The sequence below is a fragment of the Conger conger genome, chromosome 17 (assembly GCF_963514075.1).
Source record: "Conger conger chromosome 17, fConCon1.1, whole genome shotgun sequence".
Lineage (NCBI taxonomy): Eukaryota > Metazoa > Chordata > Actinopteri > Anguilliformes > Congridae > Conger > Conger conger.
In genome coordinates, this window is record NC_083776.1 from 3,709,783 (window position 1) to 3,731,242 (window position 21,460).

Here is a 21,460-nt window from a genome sequence, read left to right on the forward strand (position 1 = left end):
GCCATTAGCTTAAGTTAAGAACATCTTACTTGTGTTTAACTTGCACATCATTGTACGTTGCTCTGGATAAGAGCGTCTGCTAAATGCCATGTAATGTAATGTAATGTAATGTAATGTCACATCATCCTGTGCCGATACAGTTTCCTGAGAAACTGGCAATATATGCATGGTTTTAAAATGGAGCAGAATCAAATCAGACAGAGATAAAACACATCAATACAAAATAATTTACCCAAGTAAAGAGAAAAGACCATTCATTTTGTAGTAAATGAGCATATTTCCATGGTAATATTTCTAAAACATACAAGCTTTGCACACAGAGCTCCTTCTGTAGATGTGTGGCTATACACGCACATGCACACACACACACAATTAACTCATACACTCATACATATAGTGTTGCACCACCGTGCCACACTTCCTGTAACCTTCTGTATTTTTCCCCCCAATTTTAGTCCACTGTATTCCACTTGGTTTAGACAGCTCTCAAAACTGTCACTCCTTGGTTCACTCCTTGAGGATCAGTAAAATCTTTAGGATACACTTGCAGTCTGCAGCTGTAACTGCTGTGTATACAAATGGTCAGATCAACATACGATTATGAGCCAATTCGGTAATTAAGAGCAGAAGTTAGCACAACATCCTGAAACAGATCAGCCCTTGTTGTGCACTCTACATAAATATACCACAATCTTTAAACCAGAGCTGCCCAACTGGAGCTGTTCCTGGAGGTCTAACGTCCTGTATGTTTTCATTTTAATCCTAATTTGGCACAATTTATTCAGCAAATTAGCATCTGAGCAAGATCTATTGCTGTTTAATGGGTTGTGCTTTGTCAGGGTTGGAGTAAAAACCTACAGCAGGATTTGGGCAACTCCAGTCCTGGAGGGCCGGTGTGTATGCAGGATTAACTCCAGTCCTGGAGGGCTGGTGTGTATGCAGGATTATAGCAGGATTGGCAACTCCAGTCCTGGAGGGCCGGTGTGTATGCAGGATTAACCCCAGTCCTGGAGGGCCGGTGTGTGTGCAGGATTAACCCCAGTCCTGGAGGGCCGGTGTGTGTGCAGGATTAATCCAGTCCTGGAGGGCCGGTGTGTGTGCAGGATTAATCCAGTCCTGGAGGGCCGGTGTGTGTGCAGGATTAATTACAGTCCTGGAGGGCCGGTGTGTATGCAGGATTAATTCCAGTCCTGGAGGGCCGGTGTGTACGCAGGATTAATTCCAGTGCTGGAGGGCTGGAGTGTATGCAGGATTTTGCTGCCACCAGTTACCTTGGCTCAATCAGCTAATGACCGACTCACTCATAAATTAGGCCACAATAATATACTACACGATAAGAAAATGTATCAGCTGCTGTTTATGTCACGGAATGTGGCTAAAAATGTCAGATCATGTAAATGATTGGGCTAGTTCAATAATTAAGGGCAGAAGTTGGTCTGAAATCCAGACAGGGATACTGCCTGTCTGGCCCATCCCTGGCCTACAGGACCATCTTCAGGACCATGATCAGGCAGCCTGCTTTAAATGCAGGCATGGCAATACTAATTTAGTGACAGATAAAGAAAATTCCAGACATGATGGGGGAAAACACAGGTGACATTCATTAAGCATGAACAATCTAATTTCATGAATAAGTCAATAACTATAGATATCATGCAGACATTAGTAGACAATATGATTGCACCATTTTATTGCGAGCTTGTCCCAAAGTCGCTCATTTGCGGAGATACATTTAGCTGAAGTGCTGTGTAAGCATTTATGGAATTTGTTCAAGTTCCGTTTTTGGAAACAAGCCCAAACCTGAAGCTTGGAAGATACACTCAACTGACTCCATCGTACTCTACAATATGAAAATAATTTCTGAGAAACTATTATAATACAACTAGCTTCACAGACACTCTAGTCTGGGGAAATATATACTGTTTATTTATCACACAATTAAAAACGGCAGAAAGAAAATAATTAACAAGACATTTGTAATGTATCACTGGGTACATTTAAATTCCACATTACTACACGCTACTATTTCTACAGAAAATATATTTTGCCCTTAATTGTATATTTTTACATACATTTAATCCTTAGTTATCCAGGTAGTGTAGGTCAAACTGGACAACTAAAATTATATTTTGCCGTAAGCACTCTTTTGTACTGTGTGCAAAATGCATGTCGATATGTCTCACCATTCTTTACGTTGTCGCATTCGCTTAGGCCTACTGCACGCATCAACTAAATAATTCAAGTGTTTTCCTGTCTTGCGCTTTCATTTACAACTGCAGTCTGGCGCAGGAAGTTTAGCAGTTTCAAATTTGCCAGATCAAATTCACCACAACCCTCAATCTGCAACAACACACGTCTTCCTAGCCCTAAGAAGCATACGTTTTCTCCGCCGGAGGAATGTTTCATTCAATATACTACGGAAAAATTAGCAGAGAGGAGACCGAGAGACTATTGGAAAAGTATGGCATGGAAGGGAGCTTTCTCGCACGCGACAGCGAGAGTGTTCCTGGAGCCTTCTGTCTCTGCGTGCGGTAAGTAGCCCCCAGCGCCTGGCTCTTAAACACGTTGAATGCTCGCTCACAACGCAAAGCAAATGTTTAAATAACGTGGCACTCAATCAGAGCTGTGTCAATGAACCACAACCCTCATATGACAAAGTTTGAACATTGCTCTTACTTTTAATCCAATTATATTGGATTTAAAACGTTCCTTGACAAGGGCGTAGTCATAAACTCTCGTGATAATACAGCACAACAGGCTCGTCTGTGTTCTACAAGTAAAATTATTCAGGCCTTTTAAAAAGGAGAAATACAATGTAGTTTCACGTGTCTATGTGCTTCAGTTTAAAATGTTAATCGAATCTTCATCTGAATGAATCCAGTTTACTTTTGCATTTTAAAAACATATATAAAGTAGGCTATGTATGATTTAACGTTTTTTTTTTCAGAACGAACGTTTTTAGGTTATTGTACAGCAGAGTGTGATACAAGGCCATGCGAATTGTCGAATCAACTCATTGTTTTTCAAATGGGCTTTACATTTAGTGGTGCTCTTTCATTAAAAGTGCACCGGAGACGTTTCTGCAAACCATCCATCACCCTGATCCCTGGATAAAACGCTGAATATTCCGTCTTTCTATGAATAAATGATTTTATTCGCTTCTATAATCTATAGTGTGTCTGTGTAAAGGAAGCTGAACCAAAGGTCATAAAGGAGTGAAAACATTTTATTATCAACATTTAAAATCGTATTCATGCCCCCACTTCCTCACCTCGGAATACACAGGAATAAGCTACAGCGAGAGGTGAAATAAGGAAGCGATTCTGTCAGGACGGCAAATGAGAAAAGGTGATCTTTTGTTTAACAAAAAGATGAAATGGCAAAACGAAGACGATGGAGAAAAAACTGCCTTTTTGTGCCATCTAGTAGCCAAATGTATACCCTATTAAAATGTAAAAATAACAAACAAGCCCACCCACTAAACAAGCCAAGAAATAATATCAAAAGAGAGATTTTACAACTGCCACACACATTCACAGTCATTACAGTGTATGGGAAATATACATTCTTGCATCAGTATTGAAAACCAAATCATATTTCTGATCATATTTCTTTTTATTTTAATGTTAGTGTTCTACATTTTACAGATCAATATAACATTTGTACAATACATTTTCAAGTTTTCTTTTAACACCTCAAAATGCAATTATATGTTGCAAGAGACAGAAAACAAACATGTTCCAAATAATGTGTCTTAACTTTCCGGTGCTGTTCCGACAAAGGAGGGCTTCATTCGTTCATACGTACAGGATTTACTGGTGTGCAGAGGGCTGGAGCATTAAGGTGAGTTTGGTTTACATTTACGGATTAAGATGCCACTGTTTTAAGCAGTGCCGACTCCAGATATGAGCAGTACGTGAAAGTCAAAGAACAGCATATGCTTTTCTTTCCAAGCCTTCAGTAAAAGTGATGGCACACAATACTTTCATTCAACTTTCAGTCTGAGTTGTACATATCTGGGGCTCGGATAAAATGGTCCTTGGGGGCATTTGTTCCATGCCATTGGTTTACAATTTACCCGAACATAGATTACTTCTAATATTGAAACAATGAAAGTCACCTTTTAAAAATATGTGTTTAGAATGTTTTGAACTTTTAAAGATTGTTTTTCCTGTTGTAGAAATGAAAAACGTTGCATTATTTTAGTTGAAATTTGTTTGTTTTTTTGCAATGCATGAGAAAATTATAAATATTATGGCTGCCATTTTGTCAATCATATTGGGAAAGAAACACTCATCAAGTAACTAGTTCTCTCTTTTTTTGACTTGAGATTTAAAAAACAATATTTCACCGTGGACATACTCCTCTTTGATTGAGTATAATAAGGTGAAATTCTAGAACTGGTAAATCAAATTGCAAGAGCAGCCAGTTGTGCCATACAAGCACAAATAAATGCATATGCACATGAAATGCAGACTCAAGAGCGAATGCCCACACTGATGCAAATGACAGAAAGTTAAAGTATAAATAAAAACTGACAGAACCACTGAGACCACTGTACACTCAGTTTCGTCCTCAACCTCTCATCGATCCGAGTATGAATGAGAACCCGTTAATCTAGATCTGATTCAGAGTCCTCTCTGTTCTGATCATCGCCGCGCTGAAGACCTCCCCCGAAGTGAAGATGCAGAGCTTCGAGACGCTGGACAAGCTCATCGACTGCTGCAGAAGGGGCGCCTCAGACAAAATGGCCGCCCTGCTGCACCCTCTGGACCGGAGGGCACTGCCACAGGCTGGTCCAAATAAAGGTACGCTGCTGTTCTCTATGGGAGCAGTGTGATTACAATGCACTGTACAGTGATTTTTGCCCATGAATGATGATTTTCAAGTCCTTAAATAAATTATGGTCCTGTCTGCCTGCAGAATGAACCACTTTTGTCATTCGTTTTATGAGGTAAAAAATATCTCCCTGTAGCATTCGGGCCAAGCTTGGTTTTATGATAAAACAGATATGTCTTTGTATTGAGAGAGTCATTAATAAGATCATTTTCCCCAACCAACATAACAAAAAACCTGACACATGAGGAATGGAACATTTAGAGATCTGGGATGCAATCAGACATGCTAGAACACAGACTGATTCAAAATTTTAATCAGTAACAGACGCATTGACAAGGTACAGGAAATATTTTATATTTATAATGAATTATAATTATAATTCCTGCACAAAACTCTACAGAGCATATTGTATAGTAGCTTTCTTTATTGGTGTAGCAGAAGATATTTTGAAGGGTCCGATCAGTCTAAAATACAGAACAGCAAGCTCAAGTGCTGAAGTGCTGTGCTTGGCTGTGTATATTAAGACTTATTAAGCACAGGAAATCCATTAGAACTACACGTTGTCAAAGTGTTTGGCAGAAATAGTAAACTTTCTGCATATGATGGAATTATTGATGGTTGCTACTTCATTGCTACATTGCAGCTACTTTGTTTGGCCATGTAAGCTGTTTATTGTTGTTCCTACAAAGAGTAAGTGTATATTATTCTTTAGCGTTGTGTTGTATAAAACTGGTGTTATAGATCTAATCCATTTACAGATGAATCTACAAGGCACAAATCCTTATTTTTGTTGTATTTGTGAATTGCAACTGGACTTCCCTCTATGGTATTTCAGCGCACTTGTCCCTGGTTCTGGGTATGCACATAGTTGTAAGTCGCTCTGGATAAGAGCCTGTATCGTATTGTAATGTAATGGTGTGGTTTGGTGCATATATGTGCTGTCAGAACACAGGTGCAACAGCGCTGTCAGACTGGTCAGGCTGCATTGTAACAGTGTCGCAAATTTACAAACAAGTTTTGATCATATGGGTTAGTTCCCCCCATAGAAGTTAGCTCACCATGTTCCAAACAGCGCAACGTTCATGACAAAAAACTTAAAAAAAATGACTTCCCGATTACCTTTGGTTTTTGTGTGTGTGTAAAGTATAATTCCTTCCGTTTTCATAAAAACTTGGTACGAGTCACATACACGATCCATTTCAGCATACAGTGATACGGTAATAGTGATCCACTGTGACATTGTGGTGGGGAAGCTGTTGCTAACAGGAGACTACGAACTGGGCAGGCTTAGCTATTCGGTGGTGTTTGGACAAATCGTGAGCTAACGCAGTATTCTGAACACAGGGAAGTTGTGCAGTCATTTGTCATTTTCTCCATAATTATTGGTCCACTTCGCAGCAGTCAAGGTGTTTTAGAGTCTGAGGCAGTTAATAAGCAGCCATAATCATACACCACATTACTTGGGAGAAAAACTACCATTGGACGGACGTTAGGTTCTGGTGGAAGCGGCTGCTTGCGAATTGGTGCCGCCGTCAGCATGGAGTCAGGAAACAGAATGATGTGGTTACACCTTTCATCTCCGGCGCTGCTCAGAGACGGATGCTCATGCCACCGCGACGACGGGCAAAGCTGCACATTTCCCCATAGCTCTTTAAAAATTACATCATAACAACACTTTCACACTTCTGTACTAATATAACAACAACAACACAGAGAAGGTAACAAACCTTCTCTATAGAAACCTTCGGTTTCATATGGTCCACAACAAAGTTGTTCTGTCGAGGACAAAAAAAAACACATTTTATGCGACTTAAGTTGCTCTCAGATGTTTGATTTCTTTTAAGAAAAGGAAAGTGTACTTTCCTCAAGGCATTGTTCGGTTTACTTTCCATCATATATTAATGAGAGAAGATGAACACTACATGCGCTATATATTCGCCCAGAGACTGATGTTGTTATCTTTGTTGAGTGTAAGGTTATAGCTTTTGCACTATGGACTTTGTAAGGTTTTAGTTTTGGACTGTGGAGTTTGTAAGGTTTTAGTTTTGGACTATGGAGTGTGTGAGGTTATAGTTTTGGACTATGGAGTATTTAAGGTTATAACTTTGTTGCATTATGGAGTGTAAGATTATAGCTTTTGGACTTACATTGCTTTACATTATTTAAATTGTGGTACTATCAATTTTTCAGCAATTGCCAAAATGAACTCTTTCATATCTAAGGCTGCTGTCTGATTATATATGATTCATTTATTGTTAAAGAAACTCTGATGAGCATTGTACTGGTGTCAGGTGGAGTCTTCACTATACTGTTCAGAGGGAGCTTGCAGAAGAGGACCTGAATAAGGAATGTGTTGCAGTATAATGAGTCCATAACCGTGTGTCTTTTTGGCATAATCTTCTGTATAAAAATAGCACATGGTCTTTTTGGCATAATTGTGTGTAAAAATTGTGGTCTTTTCAACGTAATTTTGTGTGTAAAAATTGAATATGGTCTTTTTCGCATAATTTTGTGTGTAAAAACTGAATATGATCTTTTTGTGTTGGCATAACCGTGTGTGTAAAAATTGCATCTGGTCTTTTTGGCGTAATCGTGTGTGTGTGTAAAAATTGCATCTGGTCTTTTTGGCGTAATCGTGTGTGTGTGTAAAAATTGCATCTGGTCTTTTTGACAGAGTTGTCGTACATGGAGATGTGACGGGGACCCAGTCGCTCAGACCACGTCTTTTTCCGAGGGCTCTTATTCGTCCTGCCCCGCTCCGTGGAGATGGCGTAGACCGTGGGGGTGTATGTGCCTGTACATCTGTGCGTGCGTGTTCCTGTGTTCACAGCACACCATGTAGACCACGGACAGACATGTCAAGCTGTGAGTACAGCATATACTACAATATACTTGTAAACTGAAATTACTGTGAACTATCTCTTGAGGAACTATCCCTGTGAAGTCCGATGCCGAGGACTTTATGAGTGTCTAAAACTTTATGCATTTGTCATGGCGATCAGTGTAAATGTACTCCAAGCCTATTGCATTTCAGTGTGAATCTGTTATTGAGTTAGATTTCTAAATTAGCCTGTTATGACATATGTACATTGGCACAGGATTAACATAAACTTCGTAGACATTCTACCTTCTTCTGTCAGGCGATTTTACTGGAGATAAAAGTAGCTAATGGCATTTGTTGCACATTCCTTTCTGTTAATTCTTGTACTCTGGTATAAGCTATTTGGCCTTATCAAATAATTATTGTGATATCTAGCATTCCATACCTTGGAGGAAAAGGCTTATTAGCTGCCATTTATACCATATTTGACGGTATTAACCGTTTTGCTTTGTTTTTGTTTTGTTTTTTGCTTTTAAGATAAAGGGAACCATTACGTCACATTTTCTAAATTACTTCATGGAATTAAACCAATTGCCTTCAAGTACGTTCCCCAGAAAATGCTGATGAACTTGTCTGATGTTTCTGTTAAATGTTGCTTTATCTGTTAATTTGAATCAAGATTCGAATCACATTTAATGACTTAAATGTGGGAACTGGAAGATTGTGTTCCATTTTCTTAAAAAAACGTAGCAAACATTTGGCAAGACACACCGACCAATTTTGTTTTGTTCCTTGTCGTACATCAACAGTAAGAGTATGTAAATAACCCAGATTAGTTGATTATGCCAAGGTCTGTGCGCTTTCTTCTTCTTCTCTACTTAAATAAAGGAGACCTGTTCTTCATCATCCAGTGCCTCACTTTTCAACACATTACCATCTCATCTTTCAACTCCAGGGCTCTGAATTGCACCTTTTTTGCATAACGGTACGTGATCTAAAGCGCTTCCACTGAGGTGCTTGCTGTGGAGGTGCAGTGGTGGACAGAAAGGGAAAAGCTTGGCGTGGGCTCCTCATCTGCTGGGGAAATCACTTCTGAACACCCCCCTACCCCCGTCAGTCTTCCACCTCCAGTTAAAACACTGGACATATGGAGGTCAGAGCCATGTATAGGGTTGATTAGAGCCTATGATTCAGATTCTCTCCCAGTAACACCTGTAATCTCTGTTTGTTTAGCAGTGCTGATTCCATCCGCTCTCTTGTTCCTGGTCAGGGTCACTTCTGTCGACGTAATAACCAGGGCTGAATAGGAATGACGCTAACACAATAATAGGAATAATGCTAACACAATAATAGGAATAACGCTAACACAATAATAGGAATAACGCCAACACAATAATAGGAATAACGCTAACACAATAATAGGAATAATGCTAATACAATATAATGAAGCTAAAGGCTTTAGAGAATTATGCTTTCCCTGCAACAGTGGTTGACCAATGGTAAAGGAAGGTAAGGGAACGAGCGCTGCATTTACAGCCAGACTATAACATCTCGAGTCCTACTCCTACCCTAGCACACTGTGATGATGTGCTTCAATTATTATCCAGCTGGGAAAAGTGCATAATAGGCAGAGAGCACTTTATTAGGTAGACCAGTACGCCAGCTTGTTAATGCAAATATTTAATCAGCCAATCATGTGGCAGCAACTAAATGCATGGTCGAGAGATTAAGCTGTTAAAACGTCAGAATGGGGAAGAAAAGTGATTTTGACCATGGAATGATTGTTGGTGCCAGACAGGGTGGTTTGAATGCCTCAGAAGCTGCTTATCTCCTGGGATTTTCACACATAGTCTTTAGAATTAGCAGAGAATGGTGGGGGAAAAACAAAAAACATCCAGTGAGCAGCAGTTCTGCGGGCAAAAATACCTTGTTGATTAATGAGAGGTTAGTGGAGATTAGCCAGATTGGTCAAAGCTGACAGGAGGGTGCCAGTAACATAAAGAACCACACATTACGACAGTGGTTTGCAGAAGAGCATCTCTGAACACACAATGCGTCAAACCTCTTAAGTGGATAGGCTACAGCGGAAGAAGAACAATACGTCTAAATATAGTCTCATATATATCGAATAAAGTGCTCACTGAGTGTACATTTGCAAGTTGCTTTGCATAAGGCTGTCTGCATGGCAAATGTATACTGCACAGTTGATACGTTTGTATAAAAATGTGATGAAAAATATACTGCACCTTGCAATATGAAAACAGGCCTTTACAAAGCACACATCTTTAAACTACACAGAAAACACAGGAGATCTGTTGTCAGGGTTACAGTTCATGGTTATATCTGAAGACTAGGCAAACCAAAAATGCCTGAAGTTACAGCAACTGAACAAAGGTTTTCAAAGGAACTTTAGGTCTCCTATTCAACAAACGTACATTTAAAAATATATTTTTAATGAGCAGGAGGAGAAAACTTTGCCTTATTTTCTCGATACATCAAAAGAAGAAAGCAGACCTATTGGGGGGGGGGGGGGGATGGTGGTGGGGGGGAGGAGGGTATTCCCATTATCACAACCAAATAATCTCCATAACACCATAAAGCACTGTAAAACATGTTTACAAAATGTTATTTTCAGCGGTTTTAATTGATCCAGCGGCATACTGCGGCTCTGAATGAACTCGGGAGCACTAACCCGACGCAAATGTATTCCGTTGGATAAACCGGGGGCCTGGCATCTTCAAACGCGAAAATGTGAGGATTGAGAGACCGCTCCGGCCCCGGCTGCCAAGCACGCCCTGGCCCGCGCTCCACATGGTGACATCACACGGTCACATGGTCCCCCAGCCCCGGCTTGGTCGCAAAAAACGCTCGCTCTGCCTCGCCTCGCTTGATGCTCAGCCCAAAGCGAAGGGGGAGGGGGAAAAAACCCGAAAAAACCTGGCAGTCCTTCCGATGTTAATGAGGCACTTAGTGCACCCGGGTCTCGATGCGTTTCCATGTTAGTCCCGCGCCACGCGCAGAAACACGCGCGCGCTTCCTGTCCGACGGGACGACGGCTCCGCGACGCGATGACACTGAAGCCGCCGCTTTAATGGCGTCGTCGTGCTTCACTGCCCCGGCGCCCATTTCTTAAGTGATTTTCTCTGTGTACGCTTTAGCGGGGGGGCCTTGTTAGCGGGAAAACGCCATCCGTCTCCGCGCCGGGGGCCCCCGTCATGTGGAAAGAGCGGCGGGGTTTATGCGCGCTGAAAAGGACGCGCACTTTTCACATCAAGGACGGCCGGGAGCCTGGCAGGGCCCACCGGAGGAAGGATGAAAAAGAGTCACCTAGTCGGACAGAATCAATGAAAAGCAATTACATTAGAGGCCCGGGGAGCCCGGCGCCGTGGCGGTACGGGGCCCGGGGCCCGGCCGGACGGGCGAGCGGCTAGGCCCTCCTCCGCGCGCCCACGCCCAGGCGCTAATACATACCAACAGCCAACAGGAGATTAATACCACACGCTCCTGGCAGCTCTGTCTGAGTTCTCTAAAAAGCACTCTGTCTTCGTGTCTGAGAGCGCGCCAGTGCATCCATCCACCGCGTTCCCGCGTGCGCTGTGTGTGTGTGTGTCTGTGTGTGTCTGTGTCTGTGTGTATGTATGTGTGTGTGTGTGTCTGTGTCTGTGTCTGTGTGTATGTGTGTGTGTCTGTGTATGTGTGCATATGAACATGCATGCATGGTTGTGTGTGTGTGTGTGTATACACATGTGCATGGTTCTGTGTGTGTGTGAGTGTGTGAGTGTGTGAGTGTGTGTGTGAGTGTGTGAGTGTGTGAGTGTGTGAGTGTGTGTGTGTGAGTGTGTGTGTGTACACACGTGCATGGTTCTGTGTGTGTGTGTGAGTGTGTGTGTGTCTGTGAGTGTGTGTGAGTGTGTGTGGAGTGTGTGTGTGTGTGTGTGCGTGTGAGTGTGTGAGTGTGTGTGTGAGTGTGTGTGTGTGTGTGTGTGAGTGTGTGTACACACGTGCATGGTTCTGTGTGTGTGTGAGTGTGTGTGTGTCTGTGTCTGTGAGTGTGTGTGAGTGTGTGTGGAGTGTGTGTGTGTGTGTGTGCGTGTGAGTGTGTGTGTGTGTGCGTGTGTATGTGTGTATGTGTGTGTGTGAGTGTGTGAGTGTGTGTGTGAGTGAGTGTGTGAGTGTGTGTGTGTGTGTACACACGTGCATGGTTCTGTGTGTGTGTGTGTGTGTGTGTGAGTGTGTGTGTGTGCGTGTGTACACACGTGCACGGTTCTGTGTGTGTGTGTCCACGAGGGCCCTGCTGAACCACTGTGTTGTCATAATTATCATTAATTAGCAGAGCGAGGATTCTCACAGCAGGGAAAACGGGCTTGAGTACCCACATATGGGCAGTTCTCTTGTGTCACCATGTGTGGCCTGTGCCTTCTGTAGATGCACATTGTTTATATTGATTATTTAGTTTCTCGCATAAATGCACATGCACACACACACACACACACACACACACACACACACACACACACACACGCAGACATTGTGTTTTGGTTGGCATACATTCCTGTAGTGCCCAAGTAGACCTCATGTGGCTGAAAACGACAAGAACCAATGCCAATGGAAATATTATATACATCACCGCACCCCAGACATTAGGACACGTCCATATATTACATATTGTTCCACCCGTTACGTTGAAGCCACAGGTACTGAAATAGGTTAGAATGAGGCACATGACTTGAGAGCAGACGATGTCTGTTCTCACACACCGTCTGGCTGTAACTACTCGACCGGCCACAAGATGGCGATATATCCCACGTCTCCCCAGCCGAATGAACACTCAGCCCCCGAGTGGTTCAGGAGAACTTTCAGCCCGTGACAGACCAAAAGGATTTTGTTTAAATAATTCTTTGTGACACTGGGGTTATCAAAACAAACCAACAAAGAAATTGCACCTGACAAAATGTTTTGATGTTTAAATTAGCCAACACTTCTAAAAATGACTGTCTGTGAAGGTGGGATTAAAACATATACTGCCATCAGAATAATAAAGATAACACAGGCTCACACATAGAGATGAAAGTTGATCAGAATAGGCTTAAAATAATCCAACGGCAAGGCTAATTACATATTAAATCTGCATTTTTCTTCAAGGTAAGGTAACAATTTAGGTGAATCTTGCGTTCATCTTAAACATTAAAAGGAGCATACAATTTCTATGATTCTAGTTAGTGCTATCCGTTACATAAAAACAAAAATGAATCACAATCTAAATATGTGTAATTCTCTAATATGTTTTTGTTAAGGCTTGCAAGAAATGCGCACAATTCAATGCAGTATATTTTCACAGCACAAATCTGTATGCCTTACTCTGCATATTATCCATTGTTGGGATTTGTGATTTACCCTTGTGTAAATTTTTTTACAGACAAAATAAGATTTAGAAAAATCACAGCAAACCATTCACCCCATGACGTCACACAACATGTATAAAATACAGATGAATATATTAATTCATAGTAGAATGGTCTGCTCTTGCCATGTGCAATATATGGATTTGACTTCACTAAGACCTAAACACACACACTAATGAGAAACGGGAGAGGAGAAAGAACATTTGAGAGAGAAGAAATAAAGAATTTAAGGTGTCTTTTTTTTTTTTTTGCTGAAGTCGAGAATCAATATACCCAGCACGTGACATTTTCCTAAAACAATGAACAGAAATCAGCCTGATATTAAATTGAACTACATTATTAGGTATTTACACAACCGTACGCAGCCTTTAATGTTATTAGGAAACACAACGGCTAACGACAGCTCGGAGCAGAAGCCTTTTAAAATATCCCCGATCCAATTTAACATACTCCCTCAGCCCAATACAAATCAAGACCCATTTACTCAAAATGTTCAAACGAAATAAGGAAACAAACAGAAAATGACAAACACCGAAATTGCTCCCAACATCCGGCGCTGGTCTGTGGGGGGTTGAGCTGGTGAGGCACTCTGACTGCGGTGCAGGGTGTCTGAAGTCCTCCGCTTATATCTATATTAACGATTATGCAAAAATGTAAATGGACGTTCAGTAAATGACCTATCAGAACTGCACGTTCCAGAGGCCGGTCATGCCACAGGACTGTGAGTGAGATCTCGTCTTCTCATTTTCCACGCTGCGTTTCGGGTGCTCACTGAATCCTCTCCCCTCCCCGGTACCTAACGCAGTCTCGCCATTCTACCCTCCTATTACGTTAAGATTTTATGACCGTTTTTATGTTTGGGGCCTAATTCAGCCCAACAGTTTAAATAAACACACAATTATTGTAATAGAAATATTTTGACACTTTGGATGTCGCCTGCTTACCGTTTCCAAAATGACGAGGCTTTTATCCATAAATACGAAACATCTGTGAGGATTTAATCTCATTTTAGAGCCTCAGGAACAGTGAAACAAAGTTTGGCACCTGTATGGGAAAGTGCCACCGGAAAATTTGGAGATAAAAATTAAATTGGTTGGAAATGTTCTTTCATTTTATACAGTTACAGAGGGTCAAAAGAACCCCACACAACACATTTGTATGCAAAGTTGGTACAGGACTGAGGATAGCAGTAGGTTTTATTGCATGTTTACCAGTTAATCCCACCAAGTTAGAAAATGAGGAAAAATCAGGGTTACCTGTTTTTTTTAGGAGATGTCAAACACTAAACGGGATCAAACTGACCCAAACCCTGAGAGGAGGGATGAAGCACGCTAGCCATGCTGAAAAGCACATCATTGGTGGCTTTTATTATGATGTCAACGCTTCACTTAAATAGCATTCAATATCTGCAGCAGGACCGTCAGTGGGACGTCAATACGACGATGCACAGAAACACTAAACGGCGATCCCTTCCCGCGTTGTCCAGTTAATCTCAACATTGATTTATCGAATGCGCTGCCATTTAGTGCGTTTAGACCGCAGCGGACGCTGTGCTGTTTGTGTTGCAGCGTGTTGTTCTGGGACTATCGACCCGTGCTTTTACACGGCTCTCCCGTGTCCGTCCGCAACACGCTCCGTCCGCGGCCGAGGCCCCTTCAGACTGCTCGTTTTGGGGGAAACGACGCCTGCCACAGCACTGACAATACAGGAAATCTATACAAATAAAATAAAATAAAACAAGTGGCGACAAAAATAGCCCGATGTGTGCACAGAAGGAACTCGTTAAAAATAAAATTTCGAAGCGCTATTTTTCGAGTCCTTAATTTAATTTATTTCTGAAAAAGCAGGCAAGCAGCTTTGCTGTGGTAAACTCAGCATAAGACAATTCTTTAACCTCGTCTCGATCCTTTCGTCTTAATTTAGCCCTCGGATCATCTTAATTTTTAAGTCTTAATTTAGCTCTCAGATCATCTTAATTCTCAAGTCTTAATTTAGCTCTCAGATCAGGCTCCTCAGGCCTCTTAATTCCCATGGCAAAGGAACGGGGCACAGAAGAGAGGAAGCTTTTGTACTTAAGAGTCTATCATAGTAGAATGGTCTGCTCTTGCCATGAGGAATATATGGATTTGACTCCGCTAAGACCTAAACACACACACTAATGAGAAACGGGAGAGGAGAAAGAACATTTGAGAGAGAAGAAATAAAGAATTTAAGGTGTCTTTTTTTTTTTTTTGCTGAAGTCGAGAATCAACATACCCGGCGCGTGACATTTTCCTAAAACAATGAACAGAAATCAGCCTGATATTAAATTGAACTACATTATTAGGTATTTACACAACCGTACGCAGCCTTTAATGTTATTAGGAAACACAACGGCTAACGACAGCCCGGAGCAGAAGCCTTTTAAAATATCCCCGATCCAATTTAACATACTCCCTCAGCCCAATACAAATCAAGACCCATTTACTCGAAATGTTTAAACGAAATAAGGAAACAAACAGAAAATGACAAACACCGAAATTGCTCTCAACATCCAGCGCTGGTCTGTGGGGGGTTGAGCTGGTGAGGCACTCTGACTGTGGTGCAGGGTGTCTGAAGTCCTCCGGTTCTGTATGTGCACTTTTCCCCATCTCCCTGTCCCCTCCCACTTCATAATTCATGCAAAATGCAAGGAAGACCTTATTTGCGATATGCAGATTCTTATGTAAAACAGCGTTACCTATGGAGCCTGGACGGCTTTGATCTGCGTCTCTGACATTCTCCCACTATGAAGAAGAAAAGAACTTAAGAAACGGTAAAAGGGCCTTAATTGAAGCAAACATAAAAGCAGATACATGGTGTTAATTGGTCTACGCTAAGAATAATCCAGGCCTTGGAGACCACTGTCCCTTACCAGCTCCCCCTGCCAAAGTGTCAAAATTTACATCTTTAATTCAAGATTTCCTTGTATTAATTACCTCTCTGTGAGTTCTGAATCACTTCATTTTAAAGTATAATACATTTTTTTTTTATTTTTTTTTTTAGTATATGAATATTAATTATCCTTGTTGGGCCGAAATAAAAGAAACCGTACTTCTCTTTTAGAAATGTTCATGAGAACCTGTGTCCCAGAGAACTGGTCTACGAGAGTGCTTTACACATATCATCTTCATCATCAGTGATTTATGTGAACAACTGATGCGGCTTCACCTCAAAAGGGAAAACGTATGAAAAGTGAACACACTTAAATCCTTTTATTTACAAATAAGTATTACACGTAAGACGCATCGAACGTCAATGGAGCAATTAGATCCACCTTAACCAAATTAAACTACGCAGTCAAAAAGAAAACAATGACTTGGGGGGCTTGCATGACATAAAATCATCAAACAATACATATTTAAATAAAAAATATGCAATAATAAATTGGCGTAAAATAATTATTATGGATTACCTGAGTTAATAAGTATTATGAGTTAACTGGGAGAGTGGACGCTATATCATAATTTGTATTATAACTGAACCACAGATTTTGTTGAAGGACTTAAAGTGGAAGAAGTTGCAATGTGGCGGAGCAGAACTTTTGGGTCTACGAGCTGCTTAAATATGAACATAATGAACATGATTATATCACTTATTTATTTAATCTGACAATGTGTTATGGCATCCAGTTATAAACTTAACAGGCAAATATTTATTTATTTCAAATCTAAAACTTGGTACTAAAGATATAATAATACAAGTTAGTCTAAGTATTATTATTCTTATTTTTCTTCTTATTATTATTCTTATTATATTTTATGTTCAATTTCACAATTCAGACTCATGTGATTAGGTTAATGTTCAATCCACATCCTTGTTGGTTATCGCACTCTATTGCTCTCTGTTCACCATTACACTAAGACACTGGAATAGAACACTGATTATATATCTCTGTTCACCATTACACTAAGAAACTGGAATAGAACACTGGTTATATATCTCTGTTCACCTTTACACTAAGACACTGGATTGGAACACTGATTATATATCTCTGTTCACCATTACACTAAGACACTGGAATAGAACACTGCTTATATATCTCTGTTCACGTTTACACTCAGACACTGGAATAGAACACTGATTATATATCTCTGTTCACCATTACACTAAGACACTGGAATAGAACACTGCTTATATATCTCTGTTCACATTTACACTAAGACACTGGAATAGAACACTGATTATATATCTGTTCACCATTACACTAAGACACTGGAATAGAACACTGGTTATATATCTCTGTTCACCATTACACTAAGACACTGGAATAGAACACTGCTTATATATCTCTGTTCACATTTACACTAAGACACTGGAATAGAACACTGGTTATATATCTCTGTTCACCATTACACTAAGACACTGGAATAGAACCCTGGTCATGGCTCCAACTGGTACACCTTCTCTTAACTGATACAGTACGGGACAGCAATGATAGTAGATACAACAAGCAGTCGTTCAACAAACAAAAGCATTCTGGGCCCAATATCAATAAGTAATATTTCACCAGCCATATTTAGCTGCTGCCAAAAAAGGCCCATCATGCACTGGTGCAAAAACATGAGGTGCTAAAATGTAGCAGTGCTGCATACACAACTACAGACATTCATACAAATATCTGATTGCAGAACTAACAACTACATTTATTGGATATGCACATTGTTTTAAGTAACAAACACATGTTTATGTAAATAGTTATAACAGCAAGGTTATCTTTAAACCTCCTTTAACTTTTAGAAGTGAATTTTGAGATTTAACAACAGTTTATTGGCTCAAAGTTCATCATCTCGTGTTAAAATATGATTTGCGATGGAAACCTGCAGGGACGTATTAATACAAAAAAAAAAGAGTCTAATTAACATTCTGCAGTGATTTAAAAATTGAATATCATTAGAGCACCAACCGTCGGGCTGATGAAAAGAGGCTGATGACAGAGAGATTTAAATTCAGAGGCTCCAGATAATACACACATAGATCAAACAAATAAACAGTGAGGGTGGGGGGGCAGAAGGGAGAAGTTTAATTTCTCCGCACCCTGAGAGCGAGCACAAAAGCCCTGAGAAAACGGCACTTCAACAACAACAGAAGCCTGAATGGAGAGGGCTGAGCCACCCGTGGCGGGAGCTGCCCTCCACTGCTACACCCCTCTGTGACTACACCCATCTGTGGCTACACCCCTCTGTGGCTACACCTTCTGTGAATACACCCCTCTGTGGCTACACCCCTCTGTGGCTACACCCCTCTGTGGCTACACCCCTCTGTGACTACACCCTTCCACTGCTACACCCCTCTGTGGCTACACCCCTCTGTGGCTACACCCCTCCACTGCTACACCCCTCTGTGAATACACCCCTCTGTGGCTACACCCCTCTGTGGCTACACCCCTCTGTGGCTACACCCATCCGCTGCTACACCCCTCTGTGACTACACCCCTCTGTGGCTACACCCCTCCACTGCTACACCCCTCTGTGGCTACACCTCCCTGTGACTACACCCCTCTGTGGCTACACCCCTCTGTGGCTACACCCCTCTGTGACTACACCCCTCTGTGGCTACACCCCTCTGTGGCTACACCCTGCCGCCATGCCATGACTCATCTTGAGCCCGCAGCCACTCAGGGGATTGATCAGAGGCGATTCGGTGCGCGTTCGCTAGATGAAAAACAAAATGGCGGTCCAAAAAAAAAGAAAAAAAAAAAGAAGTGATTTTGCCCCCCCCCCCCCCCCCCCACTCCTTCACCTTGAATGTGGAACCCCTGGCTGACCCCCTGCGTCGCCCCGGCCCATGTTCACACCAAGCCCCCGTACATTAAAAAGGGATTAGCATTTGGTCCCTGCAGTGCGTGGAGGATGCCAGAGAGCCTGTAATTATTATTCATTAGTATTCATTAGTTCCAGGTCCTGCCCAGTGTGTAACTCATGTTGAATCAGCTCCAGTGTTAGATTTCTGACGCAGGGCTGGATGCTCGGGTCAGAGCGGAGGCATTAATTAGGCCCACTAGTCACAAGCTATTTTCCTAATGCCTGTACTCAAGGTTAAGAGCACGACACCACTACCACTCTGCCGAATGAGACGCGAGAAGAATACATAAATAAAAAAAAACCCTGCCCGTCTCTCTCCCTGAGCTGCACGCTCACCGTTTGCAACGGAGAGAAACGCGCGAATGCGCAAACTTCCACCCGCCTTTGTGTCCGGCTGACCTTCCCCTGAGGGGGAAAAAACTTTGTTCTTTGACTTCAACTGAAAATGTGCAGTCCTCTACGGAAGTGAGCTTGATGTTTCTTTCATTCAAATGGTTGCCATTTATATAGCGCCTTTATCCAAAGCGCTGTACAATTGATGCTTCCCATTCACCCATTCATACATATACACACACACACACACACACACACACCAACGGCGATTGGCTGCCATGCAAGGCGCCGACCAGCTCGTCAGGAGCATTTTAGGGGTTAGATGTCTGGCTCAGGGACACTTCGACACAGCCCGGGCGGGGGATCGAACCGGCAACCCTCCGACTGCCAGACGACTGCTCTTACCGCCTGAGCCAACGTCGCCCCCTCATTCAAGAAAGTGTTTGGCAACACAGCATCATCAGGTCAAGATGCTGTTAAGTCTCAGAATCTTTTTTTTAAAGATATTTTTTAGGCCTTTTTCAGCTTTATTGGACAGTATATAGTATAGAGAGACAGGAAGAATGGGGGCGAGAGAGAGGGGAAAACATGCGACAAATGTCAGACGGTCAGATTCGAACCGCCGACGTCGCGGCTCACAATGAGCATGCGGTTAGTGCTCTACAGGCTGCGCCACCGAGACACCCAAGTCTCAGAATCTTAGCTTGATCATAGAATACTTCCTGTCCTGTGCAGCATATACAGGACACAGTGTGATTAGACCTTTGATATGTGACATTTTAAAATATGTTGCTCACAATCATTTGGAGAGAGAAACTGTGTTTTCATTCTCTGATGCGTAAATGAGTGTTACTGTGACTTATTGATTCAGTGAGTGTGCCCTCGCAATGGAAAAAAAACAAAAAACTTATTTTGCATAAACAAAACTATTTCAATTTTGACTGTCATATTTTGTTTTTAAGATGTCTCCATTAAAGATGAATCCATGAAAAATGTATTGGCTCATACCCGTTTCTGCAGATGTGAACAACGGGACCGAGCTAAACCATAGGGCAAGATGAAAACAGCAGGTAAAGTTATTGGCACCAATCCAGATACAGCTATCGCATTCTGCACAGACCTCGTCCTCCATAAATTAAACACAATTCTAACTGACAGCACCCCCAACGCACTCACAGCTTGACAAGGGCCAGACTCCTCCAATCAAAAAATTACAATGATCAGATAGAAGAGATTATCTGTCCCACAACAACTGCACTGTTTAATGGATGACTTCTTCTTCATCAGCACAGTGCAGTCCCACGGTATGTGACGTGACAATTATTTATGCATTTTATGTTTTCAAAGTTTTGAAATTCTGTTTTGTTTTGCTCTCCATACGGAGGTGCCCATTGCTGTACGGCTCTTGTGTCATTTCAGATGCTGTATTCAAGCTTTTTTGATTCCATGCATTACATAACGTTTCCTGATTTATTTGGCAAATGGTAAACGGACTGCATTTATATAGCGTAAAAGCAGGGGGAGAATTTGGGGGTTAGGCGTCTTGCTCGGGGACACTTTGACACACCCAGGGGTCCAACCAGCAACCAACTGACCGCCAGACGACCGCTCTTACCGCCTGAGCTAACGTCACCCCGTTAGATCAGGAGGAAATGTCCACGCCGTCGAAAGAGCGATGGGAAAAGTACGGAAAACAGTCGAGCAGAACAGAACATTAAAGGGTTACCGTTTGCACTGCTGCAATGCACCCACTGTCCCAGGACACAACCCCAAACAAAGGGGTTTCCCTTCCAATTGGCTACTAATCATGTGCTTCATTTGCTAAATCTGTCACAAAATCGGGAGAGCTTCTGCTGGTTGTGTATTGTTTAATCAAAACTTCATCAAGCAAAGAAATCATCTTTTGAAAGAATTCAGATGAAATTATGGTCCTTACAGCACAATTTGTTATTGGACCGCTTTCAAATAAACGCCCTTGTTAGTTATGATATAAACATTGCCTGTAACAGAAACACAGTCATATTTAAAGAACATTCCAATTATCATTAATAATTTTATTTATTATTATTATTTCGTTTTTAGGTTGAGTGCTAGTGCCTGATGCTGAAGCCACAGGGTCACATTTTTGGGGGTTAAAGTAACAGTTAACCCCTTTTCCCCCAAAGTTCCCACAATGTTAGTGAACCATTTCATGAGGATTCACTCATATGTCTCATTTCCTCCTCCTCATTAAAAACAGCAGC

The 21,460-nt window shown here is 41.8% G+C and overlaps 1 protein-coding gene across 1 annotated transcript; it reads left to right on the forward strand.

Moving 5' to 3' along the window:
- Positions 1 to 2,253: 2,253 nt before the first annotated feature.
- LOC133116993 (SH2 domain-containing protein 1A-like) lies at positions 2,254 to 8,566 on the forward strand. Its single transcript, XM_061227045.1, has 4 exons — positions 2,254 to 2,531; positions 3,783 to 3,843; positions 4,667 to 4,808; positions 7,514 to 8,566. The coding sequence occupies exons 1-4, from the start codon at positions 2,398 to 2,400 to the stop codon at positions 7,534 to 7,536; spliced, it is 360 nt and encodes a 119-aa protein (XP_061083029.1). The 5' UTR covers positions 2,254 to 2,397; the 3' UTR covers positions 7,537 to 8,566.
- The last annotated feature ends 12,894 nt before the right edge of the window (positions 8,567 to 21,460 follow it).

Coding starts and splice junctions, on each gene's coding strand:
- LOC133116993 (XM_061227045.1), top strand. CDS start 2,398: ATGTTTCATTCAATATACTACGGAAAAATTAGCAGAGAGGAGACCGAG. Junction 3,844..4,666: donor CAGAGGGCTGGAGCATTAAG/GTGAGTTTGGTT, acceptor GCCGCGCTGAAG/ACCTCCCCCGAAGTGAAGAT. Junction 4,809..7,513: donor ACAGGCTGGTCCAAATAAAG/GTACGCTGCTGT, acceptor TCTTTTTGACAG/AGTTGTCGTACATGGAGATG.